This window comes from Bidens hawaiensis, unplaced genomic scaffold, assembly GCF_021521415.1.
Source record: "Bidens hawaiensis isolate Kalapana, Puna unplaced genomic scaffold, B.hawaiensis_p1.1 tig00049955_1, whole genome shotgun sequence".
Taxonomy (NCBI): domain Eukaryota; kingdom Viridiplantae; phylum Streptophyta; class Magnoliopsida; order Asterales; family Asteraceae; genus Bidens; species Bidens hawaiensis.
This window is the reverse complement of record NW_027498959.1, coordinates 21162-41064: the sequence shown is the minus strand read 5'-3', so window position 1 is coordinate 41064 and position 19903 is coordinate 21162. Positions and strand designations below refer to the sequence as shown.

At 33.7% G+C, this 19903-nt stretch overlaps 2 protein-coding genes across 4 annotated transcripts; one reads left to right on the top strand and one right to left on the bottom strand.

The window, feature by feature from the left end:
* The first annotated feature begins 3553 nt into the window (after positions 1 to 3553).
* On the top strand, positions 3554 to 7279 carry LOC143598344 (TMV resistance protein N-like). 2 transcript variants are annotated; one of them, XM_077076583.1, is made up of 6 exons: positions 3554 to 3602; positions 3872 to 4320; positions 4436 to 5537; positions 5622 to 5903; positions 5993 to 6943; positions 7016 to 7279. In XM_077076583.1, the coding sequence occupies exons 1-6, from the start codon at positions 3600 to 3602 to the stop codon at positions 7271 to 7273; spliced, it is 3045 nt and encodes a 1014-aa protein (XP_076932698.1). In that variant the 5' UTR covers positions 3554 to 3599; the 3' UTR covers positions 7274 to 7279. The 2 variants fall into 2 exon arrangements, with proteins under 2 accessions (XP_076932698.1, XP_076932697.1); XM_077076582.1 differs by lacking the exon at positions 3554 to 3602 and having other exon boundaries at positions 3795 to 4320.
* Positions 7280 to 10047: 2768 nt separating this feature from the next.
* LOC143598343 (ubinuclein-1-like) lies at positions 10048 to 19669 on the bottom strand. 2 transcript variants are annotated; one of them, XM_077076579.1, is made up of 13 exons: positions 19228 to 19669; positions 18196 to 18282; positions 17900 to 17992; positions 17686 to 17762; positions 16110 to 16689; positions 13846 to 13951; positions 13458 to 13570; positions 13246 to 13332; positions 12553 to 12678; positions 11980 to 12114; positions 11830 to 11877; positions 11332 to 11430; positions 10048 to 10759 (listed from the first exon to the last, which is right to left on the bottom strand). In XM_077076579.1, exons 1-13 carry the CDS (start codon positions 19510 to 19512, stop codon positions 10313 to 10315), a joined length of 2283 nt encoding a protein of 760 aa, XP_076932694.1. In that variant the 5' UTR covers positions 19513 to 19669; the 3' UTR covers positions 10048 to 10312. The 2 variants fall into 2 exon arrangements, with proteins under 2 accessions (XP_076932694.1, XP_076932696.1); XM_077076581.1 differs by having other exon boundaries at positions 13846 to 13948.
* Positions 19670 to 19903: the final 234 nt, after the last annotated feature.

Below are 19903 nucleotides of genomic sequence, written 5' to 3'. Positions count from 1 at the left end.
AGCGTGGCGCTAAGGGCTCTGCCCTTGTCACTTAGCGCATCGCTAACGCCTTGTTCTTGAGTTTTTTAACCAAGGAAAGAAAAGGAAATGAGAGGGAAAGATAAGAAAGAGAATGAAATTTTTTTTAATTAGGTGTGTTCTTGAGTTAAAGGAAATTAGAGAAAAGGAATGATAACTATGTTAAAAAATAGTTATCCTTAGTAATCATCCTATTTTTGGGAGGATAACTTATTGGAAAATACATTAATTTAATCTCTCCTAACTCCTCCTACTCTTTTCCTTTCCATCCTAAAAAAACTTAAGAACACCTATTTTTTAATTATCCTTAGTTTTCATTTCCTTTCCATCCTTTAAAAAAACTCAAGAACAGGGCGTAAGCGTCGCGAAGAGAAAATCTGAATTTTTTAAAACTTTTGCAAATTGGCAGTTTTAGTCCCTGAAGTTCGTTTTAAGCGTTTTAGGGGCATTTTAAGGGTTGTAAAAGATGTTTTTGAGATCCGACAACCATAAAACAAATATGTAACATAAGTTTCATCATTTTATATTATTGAAAGGTTCAGGATACAAAACGGGTCGGTTTTCATAATAAGAACAAATACAAGTTGACTCGAAAATGGGGAGTGTTACAGTAATCACTCCCCGTTTTTTTTCTAGTTTTAAACCTTTTGGGGACCGTATGCGTACCTTATAATATTTTTGTATACCGTGTTATATCAATTGCAAATCTGAATGTTGTGTGGTTGATCAATTAAATGCTTAACTGCAATATGTTTAGTTGTTTATCTTATCGCATTTGAGAGGTCCATCATAATCACATTACAGTATGATCATACGCCGTCTTAGTAGCCATAGCCCGTGTTCGTGAGATGTGATCAAACGACACCATTTATTTGTCTATATTTAGTTGTTGATACTCATGATATTGATTTGAGGTTTTTCTTATATTATATTTTAATTGAACTGGTGATTATTTGGTCAAATTTATGTTGATAAACCTATTCTATTTTTACGCATATTGTAGAATATTACATGAAGTGAAGTGAGGTATGAAGAAGTTAGTTGGACTTTAGGGTATTGGATAAAAAAGACGAATTATTGGATGTTTTGTTTAATTTTCTTTTGGATTATTGTGTTTGTTGAGACAGTGCTTGGTTTATTTAATAAAATAATCTAGATATTGCCATAATTATTGTATGATAGTTTCTTGTGAGTTGTGAGCAATCAGTTCACATCCCGACATTCCGTCTTAGGTTCGGGTGTGACAATACACACACACATGTTGGATTTTTTTCTTAATTTATAGATATTTCTTTGTATATATAATTTTATCTGTAACTTTATCGTATCTATCTCTACATATATTTTGTGTCTTCGTTTTATCGTTATTCTATTAACAACGAATATAAGAAATCAAAATATACAAAATACATGTAAATATCCATTTGTATATGTTCTAAAATTTCAATGAACTAATTCTCTCCCTTGGATTTCATTTTCTTCATATATTTTAGTTCTTGAAGAATGGCTCAGAGCTTTGCCTTTAGACACTTCACATTTTGAGCAATATGTAAAAATAGCATACTAAGCTACTAAAATCAAGAAATAAAATTCATTTTACTTTTTCGACAATTTACTTTTAAATATATTCATCATAAGCTTGCACAAAATCAATAAAAGTTACTAAAGATCCAAACTCGCACAAAGTCAAACTAATAAAGTATAGATTTGAACATGTATATCACAAAAGTAATATAAAAATGAGGAAAGTGAATACGGTGCTGTCAGACGTATAACCTTACATGAAAAACCAATTAAAACTACGTATTTTGATTAAAGAATCCCTCATTTAATTACTAAAATACCCTATAGTTTTAATAAAAATCTTTATTTACTAATCTTGAATTTGAAAAACAATTATCTTGTCTTTATGAATCCCAAATTTCACCACAAACACAAGTTAGTTCTCGACCTTTGACCTTGCTCGTACTTTTGGATTAATTTATTTTCTTTCCTTTATATTTTTTTCTTGTATATTAATTACAATGAGATTATATATAAAAGTTAAATAATAAATATATGAAAAATATAATTCAACACATAAAACCACAACCACCTCGAATATATAAAAACTATAAACTTTTCTTATCACATCGATGGCTTATGATTTCTTGGATTATTTAAGTTGTTTTCTTTTTAAACTTTAGGTTCGTTCGTATTATTCTCAATGATGTCATATATAATACTTCAAATATGAAAATGAAAAACAAATTTGTTAAAATCCATGCGTTTTTTAAAATCATAATATCCAAATTAATTCCTCTTTAGAAACCTTGAGACATTGGATTTTTGGAATGAAAATCACTACAAACAAACCTTATAAGGTTTTAATCATAAGAGTTGAAAATTTGTCACCTTCATTTATGGAATTATGTAAGTATTGAAGCGATTTTAATTAAGTTTGGGGGGGGGGGGGGGGGGTGTTATTCAAACCTACATAGTTTTGGTTTTACGTGTAAGATTATACGTCTAATAACACCGTAATCATTTTCCCCGTATAAAAAAGTAACAAAGTACAAATAAATTAGCTTGAAGTTTAGAGTTTATTAAAAAAACATAAAACCATACAAAACATATAGTCAGTTGGCAACTCAATGATTCATTCTATATTGTGAAAATTTTGACCCGTTTACTTTTGAATAGATTGATTCGAGTTACTTTTAATCAAGTCATTAGGAAAACATTTTTTTTGTTAAATACTTACACCTTTTGAATTGAAAGTTTAGATAAATCTTTAATGAAAACTATATTATAGATTAAATTTTAGAGAACAACTCGGCCACAAAGTGTGCGTTAAAAATTCACAATGTCCAAAGTGGTTTAACTAGTGATAAAAGATTATTAAGAGCGGTTTTGTATAATCAACTTTTGTATTCTTTATCACGCACATCATTTTAACAAGTACCGAAATGGGTAGGTTAGGTTGACTTGCAATAACTCTTTTATAGCTATTTCCCTAAAAATAAATAGTAAAATTCAACGTATTTGACCAATTTAAGATAAAAGCAGTGTTTTAGAAACCGGACGGCACTGAACCACACAACGTATTTTTGGCCAATTTATTTTAACTAATCTATAATAATTTAATAAATATGTAACTTAAATACTTTTGGCCAAATGTAGAATAGTTTATTAGTTACCCATTAACAAATATATTTATACTTAACTTCATTATTTTTTACTAACTTTCTTTTCAGCTTAAATTTTCAAACTCAAATAACAAAAATCAAAAAAATCAAATTGAACCAAAATCAAAACCGCACCGAATTACATCACGTACACCATGCTTAGCATGATTATAAACCGAAAAATGAGTGGTTATACACAAACCGAAAAAAGCTGCTTTGAACCACAAAAGGAATCGTAAAAAAGTAGTTTTGATATTAAATATATTACAAAACCGAATAATTGTAGACAAATATTCTATTGACTTGTTTGTTTTATAGTTTTGTAGAGCAAGTCGTAGTAACACCCAGTTGTTAAATTCCAGGTCTTAGTTTATAATTTCCACAAATCCCCTTGAATTTTGAATTACACCGGCGATGGTTAGTCTGTTCTTTTTATTCATCTGCTAGTTGGTGATTCGTTTCATTTGTTAACTAATTTGGATAATTAATGAATATGATCATATCGATTGTTTGAAGTAAATTCATTCATGTAGTTTACTAATCTGGCGTGCTAGTTTATATATATTTATATTCCTAGCTAATTGCTGATAACATACATACTCCATGTATCTAACACTCTTGGACCAATAAACAATAATATGTGTGAGCTTCATCTATATATGATTCAACAACTGTATCACACACAGGGTTATGATGTTTTCATGAGCTTCGGTGGAGAGGACACCCGTACAGGCTTCACCAGCCATTTGTATAAGGCCTTAACTCAAAATGACGTTACAACCTACAAAGATGACAAGGCACTTGAGATTGGAAAGCCCATTGCTTCCAAGCTCCTGCAAGCCATAGAAACATCAAGAATTGCCGTTGTGGTGTTATCCAACAATTTTGCAACATCAAGATGGTGTTTGGAAGAAATTGCAAAGATCGCTGATTGCATGAAACAAGGAAAGCTTATTCTTATTCCTGTTTTTTACCACGTGTCTCCTTCTGACGTGCGCCATCAAAGCAACTGTTTTGTACAAGGATTTGCCGATCATGCAGCCGATCCCGAAATTGCACCACAGAAGGTGGAAGCATGGAGAGATGCTTTCAAAGAAGTTGGGGCTGTCTCGGGATTGCATGTCACAGAACACAGGTAGAGTATTACTTTCCTTCCACATTATCATTGTAATATGGAAATGTTAAATTTAACTTAAGAATGTTTGGCCTAGTTTTTCTGTTGACTTTACTCTCCTGTCTGGTTATTACAGTGTTGAAGCAGAAGTGGTAAGTGAAATTGTGAGCCAAATCTTAAGGTACTTGCCTGACACAATGCCTATAGATCTTCCCAATAGTCTAGTGGCCATCGAGTCACGAGTGGAAGAAGTGAAAAAAATGCTGAAAATGGAGTCTAGTGAAGTTCTTTTTATAGGGATTTGCAGGATGAGTGGAATCGGTAAGACTACTCTAGCTGAAGCTGTCTATAGGGATATTAAAAGGAAGTTTGAAAAAAGTAGTGTCATTGAAAACATTAAGGACATTACCAAACAAAATGATAGTAACGATCTATCCAAATTACAACAGAAACTCCTTGATGACATTATAATGGAGAAGAGCATTCATGTTACGAGTGTTAATGATGGACAAAATTTATTGGGCACGAAGCTACGTGGTTTAAAAGTTTTAATTGTATTGGATGATGTGAATCATGTTGATCAGCTGATCTATTTGGCTGGGGGCATTGAATGGTTTGGACCTGGCAGCAGAATCATCGTAACCACAACAAACAGAGACTTGTTGATGTCGCATAAAATAAATGATGTATATTGGTGTGAGGAAATGAAACCTGATGATGCTCTCAGTCTCTTTTCTCAGTCAGCTTTTTTGCAAAGCCATCCTACATATGGTTATGAAAACTTGTCTAATGATATTGTGAAGCTTTCTGGAGGTCTTCCATTAGCTCTTAAGGTTTATGGTAACCAATTATGCGGGAAGGATGAAAACTACTGGAAAGAGATGTTGGAGATGCTTAAAGAATATCCAGAGGAAGAAGTTCTTGCAAGGCTTGAAGTAGTTTATGCAAGACTGAATGAAAATCAGCGTTATGTCTTCATTTATATTGCGTGTTTCTTGAAAGGGAGAAACAAAGATTTGGTAAAAGATATACTACGGAATATTGGCTTGTACTCCGAGCGTGGGATAACTGATCTTATTAACAAAAGTCTCATTACTTTCAATCTTGATGATACGGTGTGGATGCATGATCTTCTTCAACAAATGTGTTGGAAAACTCTTTGCAGGAAATCAGATCGGAAGCACATTGCAATCAAGTCTCATGAAGATGTTGTAGATGTGCTCTCATACAGCCCAAAGGTCTGTTTGATGGCTTTCCAAAAAATTAATTTGACTTTGATTTCTCAAATTTAAATATTGTGTTGTTGTGCTTGTTTATACCAGGGAACCCACACTATTGAAGTCATCAACCAAGAGCCATATAATGGTGAAGTGAATGATCGCTTCACTGATCCTACATGTTTTTCGAAGATGAAGAAACTAAAATTTCTTAGAATTAGTAATGTACATCTCCCTGAAGGACTTAGTTATCTTTCCAATGATCTAAGAATTCTGGAATGGTTTGGATGTTCTTTAAAGTCCTTGCCTTCAACGTTTGAACCAAAACACATTTATGAACTTGAAATGTGTTTTAGCCAACTTAAAACAATTTGGACCAAAGATCTAGTAAGTAATTCTCTGAATACCTTCACATTAATTGGTTTACAGTTGTGACTTTCAAGGTAGAAACTCACAATTTGCCTCTCTTACAACAGAAGCTGCTCAATTTGAGGTCTATTAACCTCAGTTTCTCAAAGGATTTGTCTGACATCCCAAACTTGACATCAACACCGAATCTTGTGAAACTAAATCTTGAAGGCTGCACAAGTTTGACAAGCCTACATGAATCAGTTCTTCTCCATAAACGTCTGCGTTACTTGAATCTCAAAGGTTGCGCATGTCTTCAAAGCCTTGGAAGAAGTAGTATGGAAATGGAAGCTCTCGAGGCCCTTCTTCTTTCTGGTTGCTCAGAAATTGAATATATTCCTGAGTTTGGAAAGAATATGAAGCGCTTGGAGCATCTGTATGTTGATGGGACTAGAATTAAGAAATTACCAGAAAACTTGGGGGAAATGTGTGATTTAAGGAAAATTGATGCCAGTCGAACCATTATTGAAGAGCTTCCGTCTTCCATGTATCGTTTAAAAAAACTAAGACAACTGCATGTAAGTAACTGCCTGCTGTCATTCAAAACCGGATGCTTTTTGAACCCCGGTTTGTCATTCAAAGCGGGTTGCTTTTTAAACCCCAGTTTGGATACATTATCCTCATGTTTAAAAGAAGTTGATATAAGTTATTGCAATCTACCTGTGGTGCCTGATGGTATTGGTTTGTTATGCCACTTAATAACTTTGGATCTGTCTGGAAATGAATTTGTTTCGCTGCCAGCAAGTATTGGTCTCCTGTCAAGACTGAGGACGCTTTGTTTGAATAATTGCAAGAGGCTTCAGTCACTACCAAAACTTTCATTAGTAGATGAGGACACAGATTATGGACCTCGAAATAGATTCAATTACTGTGTTTCTGAAAAAGAGGTTGGTGTGACTAAATTCAGAGCATTAAACTTCAACAATCGTCCAACCGTATTATGTTTGAACTGTTCAAAACTGGCAGTGGACAAATGTGGCAGCAATCTAGCAGAAAAAGTATTAAATAGTTACCTTGAGGTTTGTCGTACCTCTCTCTGCACACACTTTGTTTTGATTCTTGCTAAAAGTAATGTCAAACGTTTTGTGTAGTTAAGGAGAATGAATTTTTGGATGGCACCCGAAGCTATATTTCAGATAGTTGGTGCTGGAAGTGAAATGTCACCGGTGTTTGTAGAAAGAGATCATAGGGGTTTGATTTTGCAATGCCCGTGGATAGGAATTGCTATATGTGCTGTTATATCTGTCCTCCATGTTGATGGCTATATGGGTGCTGCTCACATGGTAATATTGAACATTAATCATAAACTTAGGCTATGTTCATTAAGTATTTCATGTCTAATGTCTTAAGTTTAGAACAAGTGGGTCAGATTTTGTATAATATCTATATATTGTAATGTATTATTATTCAGTAATCATCAATCAGTTACACTCCATACCAAACAGACCCATAGGGTTAAAACGATGTCAAAGGGTCAAACATCTGTATAAAAAATTCACCAAAATACAAAAGAGTCAATTGTTCTCTAAATTTTAATTGTTCATATCAGATTGTTTATGCGTGATTACCAACAGGTAACAGCTCATATTCGTCTTGGGGGGAACATTTGAAAGTTCCCGTCCCCATGCACTTCTTGGTGGCAGATTCAGAGACACAGATTGTTCTTTATTGGACGATAGTTGATGAACCTCAAAGAATTGCAACTGGTTCAAGTGATCACTGGGGTATTTTTGATGTTTCATTTGACGTGGAACCAGGTCAGACACATGAAAATGATATTACCTTACACTATGATATATTGAAACAATAAAATTTTTATAAACTTAGATATTACCGTATACTAATATATTTTAAATCAATTTATCGCAGATAGTAATTTACAGGTGACCAAAGTTGGTGTCCGCTTTATACGCGAGGAACGCCTAAAGCGACCTGAAGACAATATCAAGGTGGGGGAAGGTATCCATAAAGATATAAGCTTGAGATACGAACCCTATATGAATGCCTGCAGCAAAGATGATCCAAATCTCCAACACCATACTCTTAATATAGTAAAATTTCATTCTTGACTATGTAAGTCAACACAATAACCATTCCTTGGTTGGCATCTACCGAATCACTAAAAGTCTGCTTGAAATCAACCATGAATTTTTTAGAATCTTAGACCTGAGAAAAAGGTGGGGCGAAGAGTTTGTTTATTGTTACTATGTAATCAGCCTTGGAGTTTCCGTACTATACAAGGATTTCATACAGTCACTGAAAGACATGAATGACGGGTGGCTGAGTGTAAAGCTGGCACTGGAGAACATTGTAGTCAAGAGTAGAGCTGACAATTACGGTTATGAAGAGATGAAACAACATCTGAATGATCTTGAAGCCACTCACAGTGTTGAATTTTCAGAAAACTTTATCACAATGTTTTTGTGTATTTGTAGGAGAACATTTGATTTTCTGTTTTCCATCACAACACAACTCTCTGACGACCCCCAAGAAGAAGAAATGTTCCTAGAGGATATATTACCGAGAATGCTATTAGAGGAGTTGGCAAAAATATCAAGTAACCAAATTGCAGGTGTTATATGTATGATGGTTGTATTTATGGGTAATTTTGAACATCTGATCAAAGAGATGAAAGACACAGTACCCTTGCATTCTATGTGGCAACATCTGTTCAAAGCTTGTACTGATGTAAAAGATCATTTCACAACGGATGGATGGTTTATGATGAAGCCACACTATAATTGTGTGTTGCAGATCTCAGAATTCTCCCACAATGGAATTCTTCTACAACAGTTGATAAATAAGATGGCTCGATCTGATTGTTTTAGCAAAGAGAACGAGGAGGAGATGAAGAGTGTAATTGATAAGCTTCAGAATAGCATTCATAAAGTCTCATCTACCATTCAAAACATGAATAACATTGCTGACCAGTATTATCATGATATAGAGGAGGCGAAGAAGTATGTTGCATCTTTTTCTCAACTTTCAAAAGATGATAATATCATATCCATGATGCCATTTTTTTGATAGAAATTAGATGTATTTTGTCTCCTACTTAATCTTGTTTCAGTTGACAATTATAGTTTCTGGTTTTATGCACAATAAGGTTTCACATATATGCAGATTGATATTCTCGTGAAAAAAGTTATTTACCATTGTGATGTAGTTGAAAACATATTTACTCATCCGGTGTTGCTGGTCCTAATCTTATCTATATGCTCTGTAATAAAAACATATATGCCCTATCACTTGTTACTCCCATATTAGTTATTCCTCACAAATTATTTGACTATTATTACAATTATTTAAATAATAATTTATTTGTCAGTCTTTAATATTGCATTTTTTTAATCCCCTATTATAATTTAATAATTATAAATGAATCAACTCATTATTCCCCTAAACTAATTTTTGTTATTTATATTAGACGGTGAATGATTTAAAATCATACAGTTCATTTTTCTAATTTAGTAGTATACAAAGTCTTATTTTCTCTGAAGAATATGAAACTGGTTGTACGTTAGGAAAAGCCGGTGATAGAATTCGGATATGTAAATTAAATTAACTTGGGTTTACTATGATAAGCTTATTTTTAGATGACATTGGCAATTATATCATATGTTATGTTTTATTGAAAACTCGCATGGTACACAAGTATGATATGCTCTTTGGTATATTGTATGTAATCATTTAAACTATTCTCCCTCACTTGTTCTCAAAGAGGTAGATTGTCTTACACCTTTCTGGGCAACAAACTCATTTGCCATTATCACAACAAAGTAATATGTACCATAAGCTCATGATATCATGATGTTTATACTATGCAATTTTGGGAGGTTTTTGAAACATTTTGACAAATTAAGATTCGTTGAGCTAGCAAGCAAACCAATCGGTCAAAGCTTGATCCTCGTCAAAGGAGCAAACTTCATCCTTCATTCCATGCGAGATTACAAGAGTTACTATTGACTTGAGTTTGTTGCTTTTTGTCCTTATCCAAATTCACTTGTCTGACTAACGAACTCAAAATAAAAATGTTTTCAAAACCTTCTAGGAATGCTTATGAAATATTTAGACCACCGAGAAACTTAAAAAACTCAAAACATATGCGAAAAAAGCCACACTTTATCCATAAAACTGTATATTAAAAAAAAAAGTAACCCGCGAATTGAGTTTTAAAACTTTAAAACAGCTGCATGTTCCCGCAAAGGAGGGCTAGCAAAACATAAAACACTAACAAGATTGGCTATTAAAGTAACCCAAAATTCTACACCTATAACCTTTAATTTCAAGTTAAACCTCAAAGCACCAAAACCAAAGCACAACCATCAACAAACAACGCCAGATTGACATATAATTGTTGCTCGGGATTTGGTAACCACGCACTCAAGCTAAACCATGTCAACAGAGCTACTCACCACCTTTGGTTGACCACCATCAGGGGCGGAAGCAGCTGGTGATGGTGGCTGAGCGGCAGCCTTCACAACCATTTGCTTCGCTAGTGCTATGTTTGACTTTTCTGGTAGTTGACTTTGACCATCATGCAATTTCGTCTCTGGCTTCTTTTTTGCAATCTTCTTAACAGCTTCTGAAACTGTTGTGCTCTGAATGTTAACGTTACCTTTAGGCTTATCTTGTTTTGGCTTGTCGGTGGCGGAACCAAGTGGTCGTGCGGTGGTGATATTAGCAGCCGCAGTTGTGCTAGGCATTGACTTAACGGGTGCACTTGAATCTACCTTAACGGGTGTGTGTTGCACCTGACCTGTTGATCCAGTATCAATAGTAACCGTCTCTGTTTTGGTGGGAACTATTTTTTTCCTCTTCATCTTCTCTTGGTCCTTTTTATATAAAATTAAAAGAAAATAAAAATGTAAGTCACATTACTGTTAAAAATTATGTTTTATCTCTAACGAGTCTAACAAATCAAATCAGAAAACTAACTTAAAAGTGAAAGGGTCAAACGGGTCAAAATCATTTTACTTGAAAATTTGGACTTTTAGTGAAATAATACAATTTACTTATGCATGGCCCAATTTGATATATTTTCTCTCTTAACGGGTCAGACAGGTCAAATCAGAATATTAACTTAAATATCAAAAATTACAGGTCAAACAGGCCAAAAAAAAGTCAAGGCTCACTCAAGATGTAAAATTAATGCAAAAATCTTTTTACTGAAAAAAATATATTTTAATGGAATAAATTAACAAAAATGTATTGTCAGTCCAACCTAAAACAGCAAATTACATGTTTTAATCCGATACCAAATCACATGACCCGTCTATATTTGTAAAAAAAAAAAGGAAGGTTGACTCCAGATTCCAGAACCTCTAGTGAAGTAGTGAGGCTGAATGCAAGTTATAAATAACAAAAGGGACAAAAAGTAGCATTTCCCTAATACAATATTAAATACCTTGTGCCCATGCAATGCTTTTCTCCTATCTTTTGCCCTGCAAATTGCTCGTTTGATCCCGTGGTTGTCCATACATCCTTTTGGAAACAGTTCAGCAAGCTGCAATATGGCCACAAGATTTGCAAATTATTTTTCATTTAAGTACTTAAGTAAAATATATTGATTGGTTAGTGTTATTATTCATCTTAACGAGTCAAAACAGATTAAACTAAGAAATTTGGCTAAAAAGAAAAGGGGTAAACTGAGTTGAAACTTCAAATCCTCTAAGGGTCATAAAAACCTCCTACTTTTTAAAGTAAAATTATTGCTGGTATAGAGGTGAAAAAATAAATATTTAAAGTGTGTAGGCCAATCCAACCCGGCCCATTTTTCCAAATTATCACATGCAATACAATGAATAGACTGGCAAATACAATACAATTAGACACTTTCAGATTAATGACATGTAAAATAAAAAAAAACAATAAAATAGCATCAAGAATTTACTGGATAACCTACCTCTGCATATAGCTTCCTAACCTGGGGCCCTGCATCTTCATCGAGCCCCTAATGAAATATTGAAAAAAAAAACAACAAAGTAAGCCACTCTGAAAAGAAAGATTTACATAAAAGAAAGAATATTTAGATAAAAAGTCGAGAGTACGGTACATCAACAAAACAGTCATAAAGGTCACAAAGTTTGTCCTCTAGAACATCATCTGTTTTATATGTGCATTTAACAACTTTTTCTTTGGTACTAGGTTCTTGAAAATCATCAGATGACCCAGCCTGCTGCTCAACTGCCTGTATGGAAAAAACAAACCATATCAACTAGCTGGCTTGTTGAATTGGCCATTCTAAAATAGGTTTTGTAACGGGTTCTATAATAAGCCATTTTAAGGGCAAATAAGGTTCGTTGGATTGGCCAGCTTACACTTGTCTCCATTTTTTATAAATACCGAACGTGTTAGTTAAGATCTAAAAACAACATAAAATAATAATAATAATAATAATAATAATAATAATAATATTAACAATATGTATCTTTTAATAAAGCAGTACTAAGGAAGTTGTATCATGTATGCAACAAAATTTGACTTTTAAGGGACTTTCAACCAATTTGACCGTTTCCCTTATAGCTAAGTTCTTTTAGTTAGCACATTTGATATAAAGCACAGCCCAAACTGGTTCACTCATAGTTGCAGACGCACGCAATTGTTATGTGGTGTAGAAAAAACATACCTCTAGCTTCATTAAGGGAGCACGCATCTTAACCATCTCATCTACTTCTCTCTTCAACTGCTTCAACTTTCCAGCTTTCTCTTCATTGGCAGACACTCCCATATCAACCATGTTTTGAAGATTTCTCTGTTACAAGATATCAAGCTATGCAGTTAATGTGGCGAAAAAATATCAGATATCGGTCAATGACCGATATTTGAGATATCGGTTTTCGCGGTGAGATACCGGTAGGATATCGGTAATTTTAATATGCAGAATTTATATATATAGCAATTTAAGATTAACAATTCAGTTTACTCTCCTACCATTAAGAAATTAACCTTTTGCAACTTACAAAAGACTAACTGTAGGAAGTAGGAACTGATTAAACACTAACATTAAACACTAAAAAATGACAATTAAGACTTAAAAAACTGATATAAATATCGGTCCAATATTCATCAAATATCGGTCAATATTGCCAATAACATAGAAACCAATATTTTGCACCGATATTTTACCAAAGGACCGATGGCAATATCAACTGCATAGATACCAAGCTTACCAGCGATTATCAAATACTATAAGTAAAAGATTACAACATATTTACATTGCTCACCCATTTGACCCATTACATTTTTAGCTACCTTTTTTCTATTCATTAAACATAACCTGACTCTGTACATTCAAAAGGAAATAGATCAAAAATTCAACCTTTAAAGATCTAATCTGAATCCAATGACCAAGAATGCTCATCAAACGATTAAGAAGCTCCTTTGTGTGTTTTCCATGAATAGAATGCTACAAAACCACAAATGCAAAATGTCATCTACTTACTTCACTATTATATTACAAAGAAGGAAAACAACTAGTAAAAGATCTTTTAACTTAAAAAGAAATAAGTTTAAAAAAAAGGTGTCCATTACCGTCAGTCTAGCAACTTTAGCCAGCTTTTGCTTTATTTCAGGAGGCATTCGCGGCCTTTTGACAGCCTGAGACGAATTTTCATTTTCCGCAACTTCGATGCTTGGCGGCCTTACTGTTGTGATGTCAAAATATGAGAAACTGATAAACTATCAAAACAGTAAACATATCATAACAGATTCGAGTAGAAAGCTTTAAGTTTTGCTTAATATGAAAATGGTCAAGGTCAAGTTGGCCCGGAAAGCTTTTCAAGACCTTTAGCATAAATTAGCAAGATATCTTATTTACTCATTTGACAAAACATATGTTTAAGATAATATATCTTGTTCTCCTGCTCTACAATAAAAACATAAGCCATATTGACCATCAAAACCAGTTGTGCAACTTTACCTTCGGCAGCTGTCTTCTCCAAATCTCTGATAGCTTTTTCAAGCAGCAGATTTGTACTTTTAGGTTTTGTGCTGGAACCTTCCTTTCTCACCATGTGTGTAGCCTTCTGTGTAAAAACATTAATCGAATCAATAAATATACATGTATATGCATATCGCAAAAAAAAATCTTCATAACGTGACAATTATAAGCTTCGCCATTACCATGTTGGGCAGTTTGAACAAGTTTTTACACCAAAAAAAATAACAGGTACACGCTCTTTAGCATACGTGTATCATAAAAATATTAAAAAGATAGCACATTAGTACAAGACATACAGCAGCCATATACAAAGATAATAGATTAAAATAATAAAATATAAAACAACTACAAGTGATAAAGAAAGGAAATCGGGATGAGCTCTATAACAATAAATGGTGGCAAACGTTACGCTAGATAAATATATAATAATTAATAGTCGAAAAACGGCACCGTATAGCTTTAATGATGCTTGTGAAACCAGCAGTAGTAATATATTCCCTACTATTTATGGTTTTACGTAATCGCTAGGACATATAGTTTACTTTTTTGGGGTACGATAAAATGTTCCTTTAGGAAAATGACACGATATCACGCAAAGGCAAATAACAAAAAGAGGATAGAGAATATCTTCAAATTTCCTTGCAGCAAAAAAAACTTAATAACATCTATAACTGTCATTAATTTAATCAATTATCAGCCGTCAGCACAGTAGACGTGTAACTTGTACATCTTTACAATTTAGGTTGAAGATATAATAGCTTAAATGAAAAGACCAAACCCATTGCACAACTCTCCAACATGAGCGGAGTTCCGGAGGGTATCGGGCCAACTTGGGCCTGATTAATGCATCCTTACCTTGCATTTCTGCAAGAGACTATTTTCATGACTTGGGCCTAATGTATGCATAAGAACTTGAATGAAATGACATTTAAAGTTACAAACAAATTAATGCAAAAAAAGCACAAAACACTAAAAATATTGGTGGAGGTCTAGGAAAAAGACTTTAAAGGTGTGTTTGGATTGGAGATTCACAAATGACAAAGAGAAGCAATTCATATCTATCAATGAAATACCACCTAATTGGTTTATTAGTTTCACTGTATTTGATGTTTATCCATATTACTTTATCACTATTAACTTACATATATAAGTGATGCATTTAAAATATTACTTAGTATAGCAACTTATACTTTCATTTCCTCCCTTTTGTTGTATTGTTTGTTTCACTAGTACTGTTATAATTGAGTTGCAATACTCAAGATGGTATCATTGAATAAACTAAATATGATGTTTGTATCTACAACATTTGCTAATCTATACCCCTAAGCCCAATTGAGCAATAATCTACAAATTATCCAAAAGTGATGAGGATACTTCAAAAGATTTACTAATTAGTATGTATTTAATCAACTACGTATATGGGTAGATAATCAAGTGATATATATATTCATTAAGGGTATACCGTCTTCAAGCTTCTTGTTTGTTAAGTGGTGTATTAGATCACATGTTTTCACAAAAAGACACATGTCATTATTAGAACAATGAATACAATGTCGATTACTATTCTAAACTACTCTGAACTAACTTCTAGTTGTATAAAGAAACTTAGTTATGTAATCGTTTCCTACAAATTATATCACCTCCCATAATGCATAAGGCCGTTATATAGTAATAGTGTTACGGAGAAGTTCCTATAGTAACTAAAACCTTGTTATAAACTAATTAACAGTGAACATTTATTATATTTAGTAGAAAATTCGTCTATAAGTAACGACTCTATTGTAGATGTGGTTAACACTATAAAATGCGAATATAACAATTAACTCTACATTAAACCTCGGACTCGGTGCCTTAACACATCTAGAAAAACATCACCATTCCATGTCACGCTTCTCCTCCGATTCATCCATGACACTTGCTGACATGGAAACATGTTAATGAGATAATATGACAACCCCCCACCCTCCCCCACACCCGCGGGGGCTGACAAACCACCACGACATGTATTATTATGATATCACACAACTACCTCAAGGCATGTACGCCTATAAAACTATATAAAGACTTCTTTCACACAAATATAGATAAAGGCTATAAGAACTGTTAGGTGTTCATGATTGTGATGGTTGAGTAATACTCACATGTATGAGTACACATCAAATATCAAAGGCAGTATATAATAATCAAGTAAAATAAACATGCAATTACATCAATCAGGCATCCAAAGGAGAAAAGATAGTCACCGGTTGCTGTGTCTGCGCAATCTCAGAAGCCTTGATATCTGCCTGTGGATGAACTATATTTTTCTCCCGAATAAGCAGAGCTGATTGATTCAACTCTTCTGAGTTGTGAAGCAATGGTCCTTGAGATTTTACATCAGAACTCTTATCATTGGTCCTCTGACTTTGAGAAACAGGGATTCGACTTCCATCTTTAGTTTTGGAACCATGTTTTTTGGATTGAAGAACTCCAGTTTTCTGCATGTTGTCAATGTTCTTTGCAGTCACTTTAGTTTCACCATCTAGCATCTTTGTTGGAGATGGATTGGTTATACTTTTAGAATCAGAAGATTTCTTCACAACAGTTCCAAGAGCAATTACTGTATTCTGGTACATTTCATTGCTTGCGGTTGTTACAGTTAAACTACGAGATGGAGTGGTGAGATTCTTGTCTGCTGAGGTCAGCATTTTCTTCTTTTCACTCTTGCTAACTTTCATCTGTTTATTTTGCACATGGCCATCTTTGCTTCCATTATCACCTTTTGTTGAATCCTTCCTTCTTCGCTTCTTTGGTTGCTCGCTTGGCAGAGCAGTAGGCTCATTGCTATCAAGACAAATAGATTGAAGTCAGGAAAATCTACATGCATTTATAAATGCTAGTTTCCAAGAATAACACAAAATGTCGGCTGTCATTACACATGTAATTCACATTCATTAGGTTTCTGCTTCTACTGTCCTTTTAAGACCATCAAAGATAATGTTTAAATGTCTGAGGAATACTATAATTGTAGACATTTTTAATTTAAAACTAATTACCCTACAGAAATAATAAAAACCAGCATTTTTTTTCCCAGATATGGATATCCAAACAGAAAGAGAAACTCATTTGTGAGAATATTCTGAAACCTCCAACATTAACTGAACAAAAATTACCTTATAGGCATGTTACTTTATAAGCAACACTAATAGCATGCTAGAAGATTGAAAGCTGATAATGCCTGATGAAAGAAAAGCAAGAACCGAAAACAAGACAAGTGTTCATTCTGTTATAACTAGACAATCAAATCGAAATACTAGTCTATTGCACAGTATATAAGGGAATAACGTTTACACATTTAAATTAGTTATGTAGCAGTTATGTAGCACTCTTTGTCAAGTCATCAATAATGATTGAAATTCTAATGTTATCAATCTCAGAGAGCCATAAGCTAGTCAAATGATCTATTGAGCTGTTTTTTTACTGTGCTTCATATAATCTTGATATACGACATGTACATTCTAACCAAATGTAAAACCACTGACTACACATCCAAAGGCTTAGACAAAAACAAGACAATAAGAAGAGTTGCAGTCAATAAGCACAGACAAATTACCCCTACTTTACCAGTCATGTCACATGTTATGCAAGTAGACAAAACAATAAGAAGAGTTGTGGCCAATAAGCACAGACAAATTACCCCTACTTTACCAGTTATATCACATGTTATGCAAGTAGATGATAATCAAGAAAGATATTCTATAATAAAGGAAAGGAGTCATAGTTTTTAATTGAGAAAGAAAGATGTGTGAAAAGTAAAAAGGATCTCAGATAGAAACCAACATGCGCTCTAACTTCCCACGGTTGACAAAGAATCCATCATGCTTGATTGCCGAATTATCGACCTGGAAATAATCATCCTGAAGTAGTGGGAAAAAAAAAGAAAAATACATGTCACATCCTATGTATATGAAAACATAAACATACTCGTGGAAAAATAAGCAAAACGTGATTAAATAATACTGTAATAACAAAATGAAAAGGTAGTTCCGCTAACCAGCTCAGCATCATCAATGAAGGAATCGTCAGTATCATACTCATCATCATCAGGAACATCATTGAGATCTTCCTCATCACTGCTATTTTTACCCTGAGTATAGAATATAGCATTATCAAGAAAATGACATGAATGATTAAAAATCAAACTTCTATGTCTTCTATATAGTCAAATGTAACTTTTCTTCTGTAGCATACACTTTACAAAAGAAACAAAGAATCATTCAGAAATCAAAACTTCAGTACTAGCATATGTTCAGATAGCAATACTCGTAACATATCAAATATAATTCATACCATGTATAAACGTTCAATCTTCTCAATAACAGCGCTAAAACGGCTACCAGGGGGTGCATCATTTCCTTCATTTTCAGCAATCTTTCCCTGCAAAAGTCAAAACAGTCATCCGTCACAAAGCAAAAGAAGCCCTACCTCTCAAAGAAAAACAAACGAAAAGTCCTTTGGTATACATTCTGTATCAGGTAAACTACAAAAACATCACACTCATAAAAACTTCAACAAGAAAAGCATTGCCAGTGACCAATTCACACCATACTTAACATTCGTAACAAATAGAACCATAAGCTCAAAAATCATATCAGTAACACAACTAAATCACACATTTTCAAAATTTCAATTCCTTCCAATAAAATCCAACCCACACATAACAATTCAACTCTAAAATTCAACAAATTCACGTAATTTCAATTCCCTCAATCAAAACCCCTGATTTATCACAACTAATTCACACAATTTCAATTCACTTCCAACAAAAACCCTACTCTTTACCCCAAATCCAACCCACACATAACAATTCAACTATAAAATTCAACAAATTCACGTAATTTCATTTCACTCAATCAAAAACCCTAATTTATCACAACTAATTCACAAAATTTCAATTCACTTCCAATAATAAAAAACCTACTTTTTAACCCAAACCTACCCCTCAACATAACAATTCACTTCCAAAATTCGATAAATCAACGTAATTTCATTTCCCTCAAATAAAAACCCTAATTTATCCACACCTAAATAAAACAATTTCAAAATTCCAATTCACTCCCAATAAAAACCCTGCTTTTAACCCCAAATCCAAACCCTAATTTATCCACAACTAAAAAAAAATTCAAAAACTTCAATTCACTTCCAACAAAACCCCTACTTTTAACCCCAAATCCAACTCACACACAACAATTCAATCCCAAATTCACTTAATTTTATTTTCCTAAATCAAAACCCTAATTTATCCGCAACTAAATCACACAATTCCAATTCATTTACCTCAAATTCAATTCCAAAACTCAGCAAAAAACACATAAACATTACCGAAGTCGGCGAAATTCTGGAATCAAGCGCCGGATTAGCCGAAACCGCAACCGAAGGCACCGGAGCCACCGGAACAGAAGCAGCAGGCACCGGATTAGCAGCAGCCACATCAGTCTCAGTACTCTTCTTGGCCGCCTTATTCGCGTCCTTCATAAGCTTCTTCCACGACACAATTGTCGTCTCTCCGGGCGTCAGCTCCACCTCAAACCTCAGCCGTCCACCGCCGCTTAATAATGTCGACGACGATGATGACGCCGGACCACCGCTGCTGCTGCCGTCCGCCATCGATGATAATTAAACGTTCAATTGTGCATTTGGACTGAGATTATGCGTTAATTATTATTATTATTATTAACGTAAACCCTAGCGGAGACAAATTTGTGAAATTTGGGGATTCTGCTCCTCGGCGCTAACAAAACAAATTAAATTAAAATCAAATCAAACTTATTTTTTCTTTTTTTGTTTCTTCAGAAATTTATTAAATCTTTAATTAATAATTAATAAAATAAAACTAAAAAAAGAAAATAATAAATGTGTAGAAGTAGGAAGGGGCTAAATTTCTCTCTTTTCTAAAAATAACTTGTTTTCATGTGGCCCACATAACTCAAAGCCTAGAGATATGCATGAACAGGTAAAGGTTTAAAAATTTAATGTTTTTTATAAATGTGTATGGTTT